At 40.2% G+C, this 15,864-nt stretch overlaps 1 protein-coding gene across 19 annotated transcripts in view; it reads right to left on the minus strand.

Annotated features, from left to right (window-relative positions):
• The window catches only part of ARID1B (AT-rich interaction domain 1B), a 436,238-nt gene that overhangs the window by 295,158 nt on the left and 125,216 nt on the right, over positions 1-15,864 (minus strand). For all 19 annotated transcript variants that reach the window (XM_082729553.1, XM_082729546.1, XM_082729550.1 and 16 more), the window contains exon 3: positions 13,437-13,586. In XM_082729553.1, the coding sequence (XP_082585679.1) occupies positions 13,437-13,586 (150 nt within the window). The remainder of the gene's footprint in view (positions 1-13,436; positions 13,587-15,864) is intronic.

Genomic DNA, 15,864 nt, shown 5'->3' on the forward strand with positions numbered 1-15,864 from the left:
CCTCCTACAAATCTTCTCTAAAGAAAGAAAGATTTTTCTAGCTATGCAAACAGTGTAGTTTAAAGCCATGAAAACAGAGAAAAGATTCTGGCTGCCAACTGTCACAGTCCTGGAGGTAGAGCTGAATCAGCGGAAGACCACGGTCAGAGGAAAGGGTATCGACAGTCAGACTGGTTTCCACACCACGTGACTCCTTGCAGGTTACCAGATTCTCGGCGACCTCCCTTTGGCACCTAACAGGTGCGTTTGTTAGGAGGCCATGGCTGAGAGGTCCAGGAGAAATCTGTGCCACAACAGACAACAGACAACAGGACCTCTTTCTTCTCCAGCATCTCTCAAGATTGGATTCGAGTAGAACAGGAAATAGAGATAAAAGGAAAAGATTGGAAGTGTAGGGGAAGGAGCAGCAGAAAGAGAGGGAGTGAGAGTTTGCTAAGAGACAACCAGGAAACAAACCCCACAGAACACTTCATGACCCAAAACTGAGGACATGGAAGGCAAGTGGAAACTTTGAAACAAAACAAAAAACCAAAAAGTGAAAACTTCTTGCATTAAAGGACATCTTCCCTACCACACAAAAATCAAATTTTAGGTAAAGCAGTTTGAGGAAGCAAGCAAAGGTGCAAGAACATTTTAAAATGGAAGCAACTTCTTCAAAGAGCTGTTCTCTTTTTTTTAAGCCTTAAAAATCAATACTCTTTTTTAAAGGAGATGTCAGAGGGTTGAGTAAATACAATGTCGGCCAACTGGACAGTGGATTTCACTGTTGCACTGGTCATTCTCCCTCGGCCTACGCTAGGAAGACTCAATCAGGCCTATTCTTACTTTGGAGTTCTATTTCTGACCTCCTAAAATGAGCAGAGGAAAGAATCAAGTGGTAATAAAAGCAAACAATAAGAATCTGTGATAATTTCGGAGTCTCTGAGTCAAAGGTCAATCAAAAAATTACAAACGTCCAACTATGTACTTCTTGCTGATTAAATCAAATTTCTATTACCTATTCAATCTACGACCACAGTAACACAGCAGGCAGGTTCTAGATCTAGTTCAAGATTCTGTGAGGTCTCCTTAGCATTGCTGGGGCTCAAAAAACAATGATGTAGAATTCTTACTAAAAATAAAGTTAAGTGGGGCGCCTGGGTGGCTCAGTGGGTTAAAGCCTCTGCCTTCAGCTCAGGTCACGATCCCAGGGTCCTGGGATCGAGCCCCACATCAGGCTCTCTGCTCAGCGGGGAGCCTGCTTCCCCCTCTCTCTCTGCCTGCCTCTCTGCCTACTTGTGATCTCTGTCTGTCAAATAAATAGATAAAATCTTTAAAAAAATAACAAAAAAATTAAAGTTAAGTACCATTGGAAAAATAAATATGAAAATGAATATAAATAAGAGAGCGGGTTGGAGGTATCATTTCTTAATACCTTCTGGAAAGGAATTTGGCAAAACACCAAGTCTTTAAAATGTGCTTGTTCTTTTACCCAGAAATTCCATTTGGGGAGTTTATGCGTAAAAACTTTTGCACAAAACATACGCGCACCACCCATGAAGCACAAAGAAGCCCCCTTTAAAAATGCTTAGGACAACGCTGTCTGCAATACCAAAAGCATTTTCAAAGTCTAAATACTTGGCAGTAAACATTTATTTTCTTCAATGCTGTAAAGTCTCCTTACTAAGTACTAGTGAATAAACAATATCTTTGAATGACTAAGTCAATGTGTATATCGTATGTTTCTACTTTGTGCTAGGTACTGGGGACACCACAATGACAAAACAGTCCTTCCTCTCATAATGCTTATATTCTAACAGGGGAGCCAAGAGACGAGCGCAGCAAGAATGCAGCATGTTACCTAGTGATCGGGACCATGGAGAGAAGGAAAGCGTGGTCAAGTAAAAGGAGCGCAGGGAGAAAGGGGGGTTGCGATGTTTTACACCGGGCGGTGAGGGAAGGCGGCTCGCCTGATGAGGCGTCACTGCAGTAAAGATCTCGAGGAAGGTCAGTCTTCCCTGCAAGACTTCCAAGGAAAAGCCCTATTGCTATCTGGGAGCAGAACCTTCAAGGCCGAGCAAACAGTAAGTAAAAATGCCTTGAGATGAGCTCGGCAAGGTGACCAGTGTGAAAGAAGGTGGGAGAGGACACAGCCAGGTGCGGCACCAGCCACGTACGTCGTCTATATGGACACAACCAGGTGCGGCCCCAGCCACCGTAAGTCGTCTATATGGCTACTGTGTCCTGCAGTGAACAAGGGTGCTGAAAGACAGGGACCAGTCAAAAGCTCCTGGAACACTTCAAATGAGACATCGGGATGGCTTGGCCAGAAGTGGCAGCAATAAAACCAGTGCAATCTACTTAGATCCTAAAACCATAAAATGGGTTTGAAAGGAAAAGATTCAAGGAAGACTTCGAAGTCTCTGACCTAAGTGTTGACGGAGGATTTGCGATAGAGGGAAAATACAGAAGGGCACATTTGTGAAAGAAGAAGTGAGAGTCCTGAGTTTTGCTTTGGACATACGGGGTTCCAGAAGCCTGTTAAGACATTCACTGGGAGATGCCAAGTAGGAGCTGGGCATACAGCTACAGAATGGAGGACAGAGGTCCAGATTGCAGAAATACGTTCCAAAGTACTAGCTTCTAGATGATATCCAAAGCCGCAAGGTTGAATGAGATCGCGCAGGTAAAGTGTGTAAGGACTAGAGAAGAGGCTCCAACACTGAGACCAGCCTTTGGAGGTTGGGGAAACAAAGAAAAACCAGCAGAGGAGAGCACAGAGTGACCAGCAAGGTAAAAAGAGAGGCAGGAGAGAGCGGTGTCCCAGAAAACAAGAAGGAAGATATCATCACCTGCATCGAATGCTCCCAACAGGTGAAATATGGAAGCACGACAGCTGCCGACTGGACCACGTAACAAGCAGGACACGGGCAGCTTTGAAAAGAGCTGTTTCGGCAGAGTGCTCAAAATAAAAGCCTATCTGGAGCCAGTTCAAGGAGCTGGTAAATGACCATGAATGAATGAAGAAATAGGCTGCTATTGATTTGGGTCAAGAAAGGTGGGTTTGGGGGCACCTGGGTGGTTCAGTCCATTAAGCATCTGCCTTCAGCTCAGGTCCTAATAGGACTGAGCCCCCCAATCAGGCTCCCTGCTCAGCGGGGAGTCTGCTTCTCCCTCTCCCTCTTCTTCCCCACCCGTGCTCATCTGCTTATGCTCTCTCCCTTGCTCACGCTCTCTGCCAAATGAATAAATTAAATTAATAAATTAATTAAAGCTTAAAAGAAAAGTGGGGTTTTTTGTCACTCGCATGAGAATTCCACCATGCATGGCACAGCATCAGAGGATCGTGAAGTTCTAACCAGAGTATACCAGAAGGCACAGCATATGTGCAGACACACGTTGGTTGGTATGTTAAGTTCTCCCAATTGCTCCCATGTTTCTGATGAAATAGGAGGAGACATGGACATGGGTCTCATCAGGGTTGCGGAAGTCAGTTTTTAAGATCTGGAGGGGATGGCACAATGTAGTAAGAGTCTACACAGATGAGTGACTGAGAGTGATGGATGAGGAATTTTCAGTGGGTCAGGAGGAAAGGGATGACAGGAGGGCTGTGAGAAACAGTGAAAATGAGAAAGGATCGGGGTGCCTGGGTGGCTCAGTCCGTTAAGTGTCTGCCTTCAGCTCCGGGCATGATTCCATGTCCTGGGATCAAGCCCCGCACTGGGCTCCCTGCTCAGAGACGAGTCTGCTTCTCTCTCTCCCCTGGCCCCTCTGTTCATGCTCTCTCTCTCTTCCTCTCTCACAAATAAATAAATATTTTTTTAAAAAATGAGAAAGGATCAATTGACTCTACGTCTCCCTAAGAACAGAGCCACCATTTCAGATTTTTTTGATGAGCAAAGACACATTCAGAATATCTAATCTGCTATATGCTGAAAAGGGTAATTTATTTTGTCATTGATGTAACATCCTTTATGGAGAATTTTTAAATATTATATATATTACATGTTAATTGTAGATAATTTAAAAGATAAGGATAGAGTCCAAAAAAAAAAAAGCTATAATGATTTAGATAACATTCCTACTGATTGCTACTATGTGTATATTATTTACACATTTATGGTATCTCCACACCTTGGGGTAACTTGCCTTTTCTGTTAAACAACTCTGTGAACATGTCATTAAAAATGTTCTATATTGGGCTTCTGGGTGGCTCAGTTAGTTGAGCTTCTACCTTCGGCTCAGGTAATGGGCTCAGGTAATGGTCTTGGAGTGCTGCAATCCAGCCCCACACCAGACTCCCTGCTCAATGGAAAGCCTACTTCTGCTTTGCCCTCTCCCTCTGCCCTACCCACCCCCATGTTCTTTCTCTCGCTCTCTCTCAAATTAAGAAATAAAATAGTTTTAAAAAATCGTCTGTATTTTCATTTTATATAATTGCTGTCATATGGTAATAAATGCCATGGATTTAAACCCTGCTCATGATTTCAAGTTGTTCATACAATGTACCTGTATCCCTCATTTGCATGGAGAGTTCACGGTTACTACACAAAATCACACAAAAAGTTAATTATTTGCCTGAGCCTAGAACTCCACTCCATTTTGCATGTAAAAACAAACCACTCTTCAATTAACAAATTACTCTTAAAATGAATTACTCTTAACAAATTACTCTTAAAACTCTTAAAAATATATTTTCCAGGAATAAAACCACTACATATATTGAGGAAAGATTATATTTTGTTTTGTTCAGGCTTTGATCAAGAGTTGCTCACCGTCTTAAAAGATAAGTCACCATTGACAACCCTACTTAAGACACTGGAGTTGCTAAAACAGCACTCAGTTTGTAGTTCCAAGCTCAGTGATCCCACATGCACATACAAGTGCCAATTTCACAAGTCTTCCATATAATCATGCCTCGGCATTTAATTAATATGATAGTTTACCCATATACACTTACTGCATTATTCTGACTTGTTTGAAATTTTGTGTAGGTAATGTATTATCTATGAATTTGGTCTAGATCACATATTAAATATGAATTTTATTTCCAAAGAATAAAGGAGGCATTAGAAAAGTTTCATTATAAAATGGGAATGTATGGTCTGTATGTTATAAGCTATTCTATTACATGTTGATTATCATTTTAAACTGTGTAAAGGATATCAAATAAAGAGCTAGAAAATAAGAGGACCAATTCAAGCCATGTGGCAGATTAGATACTTGAAATGTATTTAAATTGACTTAAATATCTAAAACACTGGATAAAATGACTTAAATGGATCACAGACTTGGCATGAATGTGAGTGAAACCAAAAACACACAGAAAGTAAACCAAGAACACAGAAAGTAAGGACAGTACAATAGAAGCTGACTGGCTCTACATGTTAACTTTCCACTGGATGACTACACAGGGAAAAGGAAAAGTCCAGGGCCTGCCAAAAGGGAATAAATATGAGATCATACATCTCAAGTAAATTAGAGACTAAGAAGGGCTATCCCCATCATCTGAGAACATGGAAACACGTTAAAGAGAACAGAGAAATACCTGCCTTGAACTTGATACTCAGAGGTAGGAAGAATTTAAAAATGGCTCCACTGAGAATTAGCAACCGCAGGCTAACCTTCATCAGGGTTTCTGGTCAAAATTAACACTTAACGGTGTGGTCTGCAAAAACCTCAAGAAGACAATTCTATTTAAAGTGGTCCCAGAAGCCATCGCCACCTGAAGCCACTGATCAATCTTGACATCACTGCTGTGGAACCACAGCACATGATGTTTAACCGGATGCAACAGGCTCGCGGCATTACCTATGAAGTGCTCACACCATGTCAGGCAGTAACGACGGGTAACAAACTGCCCAGAACTGTGGTGGCCTAAAGCCGCGAGCAGGTGTTACGCTCCCCGATTCTGTTACAGAGCAATCTGGACAGAGCACAAAGGAGGAGGATGGTCTTCATCACAATGTCTCTCCACACTCAGCTGGAAGACAGCGGACGGTCATGGACAGGCAGGCTTAGAGGCTTCCTCACCTGACAGGAGCATCGCAGACCCCGCGACTGAACAGAAAAATGCCCTTCATGTTGGGAACGGGATTTACAACCACCACAAACAAAACTGTTTATCTTACAGGACTAGAAGAGCTACATGAACAAATTAAGCCACATCAAGAGAAAAGAACCACACGAAACCAATTCACAGGAGAGTTGACAGTTTTTCAATGTTCCAAAGGCTCTAATGCAGATGGGGGAAGAAGGAACCATTCCAAATCAATGTACTAGATTTCTTTGAATTCTGCTTGAAAAAAACATAAGGCATTAAATTAAAAATCAAAGGCATTCTGAGGACAGCTGGGGATATCTGGATATGCCTACCCTAGTAAATGCAAGGAATTATGGTGGCATATGAGTACTCACTATATTATTCTGCTTAGAAGCACAGTAAGAATTTTTTTATAATAAAAATACAAAATAAAACACAAAATATGGTTCCAGATGACTCAAGTCCAAAGGAAACTGCAAAAACATACATTAATCTTTCTGAGGGAACAGAATATAAACCCAGACCTCAATAAAACTGTCTTCTTTAAAAAAAAAGGGGGGGGGATTTTTAGAATGAAAAAAAAAACAGAAATAATGCATATCAAAATTTGAGAGATTCAGCCAAAGCAGTACTTAAGAGGAAATTGTTTAGTCTTCCATTTTGCTCCATCGGACACACCTGTTTCGAATAAGCTAAGCATTCACTTGATGGAATAAAAGAACAGCAAAATAAACGTCAGTAAAACAGGAAGCAAGACATAAAGCATGAACAGAGTTTAACTAAACTTTCAAAAAAGAACATGTAATAGGGCAATAACCAAAGTTGCTTTGAAGAGCTGAACCACTGACATGATTAATCAAGAATTTAAAAAGGGAAAAATATGAATTAAAATGCCAGGGCATGTGCATGGCTCAGTTGGTTAAGCGTTTGACTTCTGCTTTTGGTTCAGGTCGTGATCTTAAGAATCTTGAGATCAAACCCCACATTGGGATCTGTGCTCAGTGGGCAGTTGGCCTGAGGTTCTGTTTGTCTGTCTGTCTGTCTCTCTCTCCCCCCAACCCATGCTTGTGTTCTCTTGCTCTCAAATAAACAAAATGTTAAAAATAAAATAAAATGTCTTAAACTCTGGATGGTACAGAAATTAATCGTAATATGTATGAACAACTTTGTTAATAAATTTTAAAAATTGAATGAAAGATAAATTCTTTATATGTAGAAATATATATGTGTTGTATGTAAATACTTATATACACAAGTATATTTATAATATAGATACATAACATATATACTTATACATATATATTAAAGGAAAAGATTGACTCAAGAAGAAATTGGTAACTTGAAAACACCTATATTCACAAAGGAAATAAGATCAAAAGTAAAAAAAAAAAAACCATACAGGAAAGGGACAGAAGCTAAAAATCAAGGGCTACACATGCCTTTATAGTTTTACAGACACTTCGGCCATTCAAAAAACAAGTGACTCCAAACTTTAACATAAACTCTTCTAGCAGATTTTAAAAAGAGACTAGTCTCCAATTCATTTTGCAAAACTCCATAATACAGATACCAAAACCTTACAAGGATAATCACAAGTCAATCTCATTCATGAATACTGATTCAAGAAACCTAAAGAAATGTCAGCAAAACTGATTCAGTGATGTATAAAAAGATACTCTATCACATGACTAGGTTTATTCCAGAAAGCATATTTAATACTTTAAACTAAAGACACACATAGTATGCTCCCAACAACAGATTACAAGAGAAAAACAAAGGGATAATATCAATAGTTATTTAATTACTTTTAAAGATTTTATATATTTATTTGTCAGAGAGAGAAAAAGAGCAGGAGTGGGGCAAGGGTTAGAGGCAGAGGGAGAAGTAGATTCCCCATGGAGCAGGGAGACTGATATGGGGCTTGATCCCAGGACCCTGGCATCATGACCTGAATATAAGGCAGATGCTTAACGAACTGGGCCACCCAGGAACCTCAAGTGGCTATTAGTTCTATGCCTGCAAGGAAACTCATTCTGCTAATGACCTTGGATGTGTATCTTTCCCCACTCAAAACTTTGATAAAGGGCAGCCCTGCTGGCATCTATTTTTTTTTTTTTAATTTACTTGTTTGAAAAAGAAAGAGAGATATTGAGACAGAACACAAGGGGGGAGGAGAGGGAGAAACAGGCTCCCCACTGAGCAAGGAGCCCAATTCGGGACTCGATCCCAGGACTCTGGGATTAAGACCTGAGCTGAAAGCAGATTCTTAACCAGCTGAGCCACCTAACCATCCCCAATAGTTGCTTAAAAATAAATGAATAAATAAATAAATAAATAAGATAAAATTTGGCATTCATTCATGATAAAATCCCTTAGCAAACTAGAAAAGGAGGGGAACTTCACTGCCCAGTAGTAGGTCGCCACTAAATAAATAAATAAACAAACTTGTTTATATTAGTATACAAACATTATACTTAATGATGAAATGCTGAAAGTCTTCTTTTTAAGTCCCAGGGATAAAACAACAGACAGCGCTGGGGCACTTGGGTGGCTCAGTCAGTTAAGTGGCTGCCTTTGGCTCAGGTTATATCTCAGGGGGAAATTGCTTCTCCCTTTCCCTCTGTGCTCACTCGCTCTCTCTCAAATAAATAAATAAAATATTAAAAAAAAATGGACGAGATCACTTTTTGATAACAAAAATGACTGAACACCCATCGCTTCTAACTACCTTAAGTGGCTATAGCTTCTTTATCCATGGCGATCTGGCCCCACCTCAATTGTCCTCGCTCATGGATAAAAGTTAACACATCTAATTACCAAATGTCCTAGCTTCTTGAGAGCAGCCTATCCAGGGCCTAATCCCTCTTAGAATCACCCAGCATGCACCCCACACCCATTTTTCTATGAGGTTCTCGAGGCTCTCAGGAATGTATGTATTCTCTCCGGGCTGTAACAACCCAAACTAAATAAACCCAACTTGTTTCATCATAAGCGTGTTCTTCATCTGTGGTCAGTGGGCTTCAATAAGGCAAAAATTATTCAAATTAGGTACTTATTTTTGTTTTACTGTTTCTCTTTTATAATTACCATCTGCCTCACAGAAAATGAAAAGGGTAAGTGTAAAAAAAAAAAAAACAAAAACCCATGATTATAACAACAAAAAAGAAAAAAAATCTTAGAAAAAGCATGCTAAAGAATGAAGAGTTTATTGTTACTGTTGGCTTTACAGACATCATTACTGATGTCCATAATAAACACAATAGCCAGAAAACTCTGAAAAAGAAGAATAGGGAGGATATACTAACCCTAAAAACAATAAAGCAGTAGAGCAGCAAGGCATTAAAAGAAGGGTCAATGAAAAGAATAAAAACCCCAGAAGAACCCCCAAACATTTTACCTAAGGGGATTCAGCAAATAATGAAAGAAGCACCTCCAATACATTGGGGAAAGGTAACTGTAATGGTTAATTTTGTGTGTCAACTTGGAGAGTGTTTTTGGATGAAATGAACATTGCAATCAGTGACTTTGAGTAATGCGGAGAGGCCATCAGTTGAAGGAGTGAATAGAGCAAGAAGACCAGCCTCTCCAACTAAGAGGGAATTCTCCAGCAGACCAACTTCAGATTTCATGTCCACTGTCCGCTCTCCCGGTTCTCGGGCCTGCCACACTGCACACCTGCGACTTGCCAGGCTTCGTAATTGTATACGCCAATCCCTTAAAGTAGATCTTCTTAGCCTAACCAAACACACACACACACACACACACACACACACACACACACACACACTACACTACACACACAGAATTTCTCTATAGACACCTAACACAACAGCCTACCTAGCAAAGAAACAATTAAGCTGGACTGGGGCAAATGAAATGCAAAAATGAATCCATGAAAATCCTACAAAGTAACACGGGAGAGTTCCCTTGTAAATTTTGGAGTATGGAAGACTCATATACTCACTAAATAAAAATCCAGAGATCGCAAAAGACTGATAATTCTGAGTACACAAAAAACTCTTTAAATTTAAAATGCCCCTTCGGCATGACCAAATAAATAAATCATAATGTCAAAAGATAAATGACAAAATGGGGTTGGGTGGTTGGTAATTCATATCATAGAGACCCAGTCTCCCTATACATAGAGTTTTATTACATCAATTTTTAAAAGAGCAACAACTGAATAGAAGAATGCAAGATAAAAAGATAAGAATTCACAATCCAAAAAAAAAAAAAAAAAAAAAGGAAAAGCAAATGCTTTCAAGTATATAAGACATTCAGCACAACTCAAAACAAGATAAATGCAAGTTAAAATTACATTACCAGATTGGCAAAAATCCAGAAACTTAGTAAACCATGCTACCAGCACATGTGTAGGCAAACAGGTACTCTCACGTATTGATGGTCTGAGTATAAACTGGCACAACCCCCCCAAAGGAACAATCTGGCAATATTTACCAAAACTAAAACTGCATCTACCCATCGACCCACTAATGCCATTTTCAGGAATTTATCATACACATATATCTGCATGTTTATGAAACGAAACATACACAAAAAGTTTATCACGGCAGTATTGTTTGACTCGCAAGTAATTAAAAATAGTCTAAGTGACCATCAATAGAGAACTGGTTAAATCTCATCACGGTATGTCCATAAAGTGAAAGGACGCTCTGAAGAAGAATGAAGGGCCCCTCTATTTCCTCCTCCGGCAAATCTACAGAAACTCTATCCTTCAGAGGGTGGGGGGCAGAGGATGACAAAGAACACAACAGTGTGTATGTCATAGTATGTCACCATTTGTGTAAAAACAGAGTAAAAATTAAATGTGGCATCTTCTTGCTTCTCTGTGTAAAGATACTCCAGAAAGCTGTACAAGAAGCTTGTAAAGCGGTTGTCTGGCAAAGGCTGGGCCCGGTGGTGACCCCGCGGGGATGACCTTCGGGGAGATTGCTATTTGTATCCTTTCCCTTGGACTTACTCATCTTTGAAACATATGAATGTATTGATTATTCAAAATGTAACACTTTAACAGATGTTAAAGACCCAGAGTGAGGTATCTTAATGGAATCCTAAAATTACTTTTTGTATCAATCACATTAACAAAAGACACGAAGTATTATTTGCTGATTGATTCCCTAATATAAAAATCAATACGCCACGTACTGTGCGCTGTTTGGAAACAAAAGGAAAGGCTGCAGAGAAACGTTCCGTCTTTGAGGAACTACTGGCTCACTACATTAAATAGAGTTGAGCTTCTCTGGTTTTTCAACGTGTGTGAATTCAGAATGACAAATTCTTATTAAAATTCAGTTCGATTGAAAATACTCTGTTGGTTATTTTTACTTTGTTCTGGGATAGAGTTTGAGGGGATTGCTGTTTTGGGAGGCACTAACCACATCTAAAATGCTAAATCTTATTTCCTAGACAAACTTTCCAAATCTATCTGAACATCTAACTCCCTAAAAACCAAAGTTGTTCCTATCAAACAAGACCCTCTGCTTCGCCTGCCTAACCGTCTGTGACTTAACCTCTTCGTCCCACAAGGAGCGTAATGAAACTTAAAAACCACTTAGACATTCTACAGGTAGGGAATATGAATACAAGAAAAACTTTCCAACATAGTCTGAAGAATTTTTGTCTTCCTCAGGATATGGAGAAATGACAGTATTTATGTTGGAGAGTCATGGTTATACAGACTGTATTTCCTAACAATGATTTACTACATTCAAATCAATAAAATAATAGTAGCAAAGCATAAAATAGACCTAAACGCAACACATTAAGATAGTATTCATTAAAGTAAGATTTCACCTGTAGTATGCTTTAAATATTTAAATGTGAAGGATATTAAATAACTAATTGCCATGTGGTAGAAGTCATCAGTGAATGCTTCATAAAGGAAGTAAATTTGAGCTTGGTCTTAAAGGAAATGACAGGAACTCAGAATCCTTAATCAAAGTGGTTTTTCAATCAGAGATTCATTTTAGCACTAAAGCAAAATGACAAATGTAATCTCTCTATTCAGTCCATTTTACACTTTGATGGCATGACATAACATTCTATATCTACCCAGAAGTTCAGTAAGGTTTGGAAAGCCCTTGAAAAAGCCTGTAATTTATATAACATAAACCCAGATATCAGTCTCACTTAAAAAAGAAAAGATATTGGAAGGTTATTTAATTTCCCCACATCTTAATAAAAGACTAGACCACATAACTCTGAAATAATATACATTCCTACCTCCATATATCCCTTTATATAATACCAGAATTTTGAAAACATACCAAAAAAACCACGATTCTACAGGATCTTCGACCTCAGCTGTTGGGTTTTTTTTTACCAGATTTTATTTATTTATTTGACAAAGAGAGAGAGAGAGATCACAAGCAGGCAGAGAAGCAGGCAGGGAGAGAGAGGAGGAAGCAGGCTTCCCGCTGAGCAGGGAGCCCGATGAGGGACCTGATCCCAGGACCCTGGGATCATGATCTGAGCCAAAGGCAGACATTTAACCGACTGAGCCACCCAGGTGCCCCTCAGCTGTTGTTTTAAACATGTTTTCTTTAAAGTCATAAGACTCTCGGGGCATCTGGATTGCTCAGTCACAAACGGCTGCCTTAAGCTCAGGTCATGATCCCAGGGTCCTGGGATCGAATCCCACACCGGGCTCCCTGCTCCGCATGGAGCTTGCTTCTCCCTCTCGCCCTTCTTCCCACTTTCAGGCGCTCTCTCACTAGAGGTGCTATGAAACGTTTCTCTGGATTCAGAGTAAGAGTCCTGAGCTCACTGCACCTTTCAGGATCACTCAGTGACAACCTCTAAATCAAGATGAGACTGAATCATTTCATCAAATGCATATGTACTATTTTTCTACAAATCACATAAGCTGGAATATATGGCCCAATTACAGAAAAAGTATTTAATGAGGCTAATTTAAACTACAAACTGATTAATATTCTTAAAGTACATGATTCCCTTTAGTTTCTTAATGTACCGTAATTGAAGTGATTATCTGTTCATAAGCTCCTTTAAGAGAAATAACACTGCCCAAGGCAACAGTGTTTGGACATAGTAGCACTTATCATTAAAACAAAAACCAAAAAAAAAAAAAAAAAAAAAAGCTCAAGATAAAAAAATACCATGTAGGTGCCAACAAGCAAGGTTAAACGATCAATAAAACCATCTTTCTGAATGAGCATGTTCCTCCCACTCTTCAATTTCAAACATCCATCCATAAACAAACAGATTAGGTTCAGTTTCACACTTTTCTCAAAACTGTATTTTTTCCCACTGAGATCAGACCTTTTTAAACAGGACAGGCAGAGGACTTGAGCCCAGCCTGGCAGACCTGGAGGGGGGGCTGGGGACTCGGGGGCCCGGGGGCCCGGGGGCCCAGGGCGGGCGGGACGCTCACCTGCTGCGGCGGGTACCTCTGCTGGGCCTGGGCCGGCAGGTACTGGGCCTGCGGGGGGAGGTGCGGAGGCGGCGGCTGCTGGTTGTAGAAAGGCTGCTGGCCCTGCTGGCAGTAGGCGCTCACCCCCTGCTGTCCATATTGAGGGGGCATCTGTCAACAAGTCAAGCAAAACAGGCGACAGAGTCAAAATGGGCACAAGCAATGAGAGCAAATATGGTTTTGACTCAGCAACACCAAGTGGGCTCCTGGCTAAGCCACTGAATTCAATATTTTTCACCCTCTCTCCGTTACATGAATCGTCATACTCCCTTGTATTCACATGTTATCAGTCAAGTAAGGTAATTCGGACTATTTTAAAAAATAGGATTTCATCACATAATGAAATATGCATAGCCTCATAATAACCGGGGGTGGGGGGATCTCCTAATACTGACATGAAAAGACCACCTCTGCTGAGTCGGTGAATCATTGTATGGTATACCTGAAGCTAATAAAACGCTTTATGTTAAGAAGAAAAAAACCCACTGCTAAGAAAGTCAAAGAAGCATTATGTTAATCCGTTCTCCTGCAATGCTCAAAATTAAAATGAACTCCAACCAGCCAAGCCCACTCACTGATGCTCTGTAGGATGCTTGTGGCTTGGCTACAGGTATAGGGCGTGGTTTCATTTCAGCTAAGGTCCAAAAGTCCCAACTACATAGGAGCAGACGTGGTAACCAGTTATTAGCAATTCCATTCACTGCTTCTGCTAAAAAGAAACTACACTGCTTTACAACCAAAGACAACCCTTTTAGAAGACAGTATTATGTCTATAACGCCATGTAACCAACAATGTGAGTTCTTAAAGGAAAGCTACTCGTATCTAATAATAGAAGAGTATTTTCCTAGTTGATAAAACAGGTAATGGTGGAAAGCAAAGCGTGCTAGACACAAATGCCAGATACAGACAAAAATGGCCCAAGTGAGCTTTCTCCATCTCTAATTTACGTGAACCTAAAAATCCTTAAAATATTTGCTCAAAGAGAAGTCCTTCCTCATGCCATAAATATACCATGGATGATATTCTTAATTTTTTTTTAATGAAAAATCTATTGCCTTTTATTTTTCCTAATTGGGAGCGAGAACCGTAGAGAAAAAGAAAAACAAGGCATGGGGATGGCAAAAAGCACTCTGTAGAGGAGGGCAGCAAAGTCAGCCTGTTAGTCATACAACACGGCCCCCCGGAGAATCCCAAGAACTAGAGTGCCATAAACCCAAAAGGTTAAGAAATCAGTGATCAGTTCCAGATACACATTTAAAAATGCAATCCCTATAAAATACTGAATGAGGAAAAAGAAGGAATGGTAAGAGGAGGAAAATATTAAACACTTTGTCTCTAAGACCAATTAGCACAAGAATTCGTAACACAATGAAGTAAAAGGGGAAAATGCAAAAGCTAAAGTTCATTTTCTTTGTGACCTGATTTAGATTACTGTCAGGGCCTGTCAGCAATGATCACAAACATTTGGCCGCAACGGCTCACAAACGCCTCGTCACACAGACCCGAAGCTAGTAGAGCAGACAAGTTTGTATTGAAAACCATTTAGCTGCACAGTTGAATTCTTTGCTTTTATTTATTTTACAACTTGATATCTCATAATGAATGTATGTCCCTGCCATAAGCCAAGCCAAAGAATTTCCATAAAATACAACTCCACATGCTAGAATATCGTACACTACCACAACACATATCCTTCCGTTCAGCACCCATATGTTGATTTGATATCTAATACTATATTTTACACAAGCATCTTTGCAGTTTGATTTGAAGCAGTTAGGATAACACTTTTGCCAGTGTTAAAATGACTGCAAAGCTCAATCAACACAGCCGGCAACTCCCCTAGGAATTGCACTTTAATATGTTGATTTTCTGGTTTACAGAAACCCTTACACACAATATGAAAGTGCCATGGGGGGGGGGCTCTATTTTCTAAGACAACAACAGGACATATTGTGGCAGAAACTAACACCAGAGCAGCCATGAACTTATTAGAATCTGTTACTATCTATTCCAGCTCTGAAAAGCTTGGGAGCAAGTAGGGGTGCAGGGGAGGCACGGTAGGGTGGGTGGGAACATGAGCAAATTCTCAATGGAACCACAGCAACAATCCGCAGAACACAGGGAACTTCAGAGGAGAAACCATCAAAAAACCTTTGCTTGGGAGATTTTACTGCTGTCTTCCACAATTAAAACCCATTGCTCTCCTTTTAGATACATGGCCTAATTTATTTGGTACTCACCCTCTGTGAGCCTCGGATGAGGTGATTTCAAACCCAGTACAATCAGGCTATCAGTTAGAACTGGGTCCCACTGCCCATCTACTGAACCCGGCTTGCTGTCTCCAAGGCCTACTGGGCCTCACTTGTGTGAACGTGGTCAGTCACATAA

Source organism: Mustela nivalis (assembly GCF_964662115.1).
Source record: "Mustela nivalis genome assembly, chromosome: 5".
NCBI lineage: Eukaryota > Metazoa > Chordata > Mammalia > Carnivora > Mustelidae > Mustela > Mustela nivalis.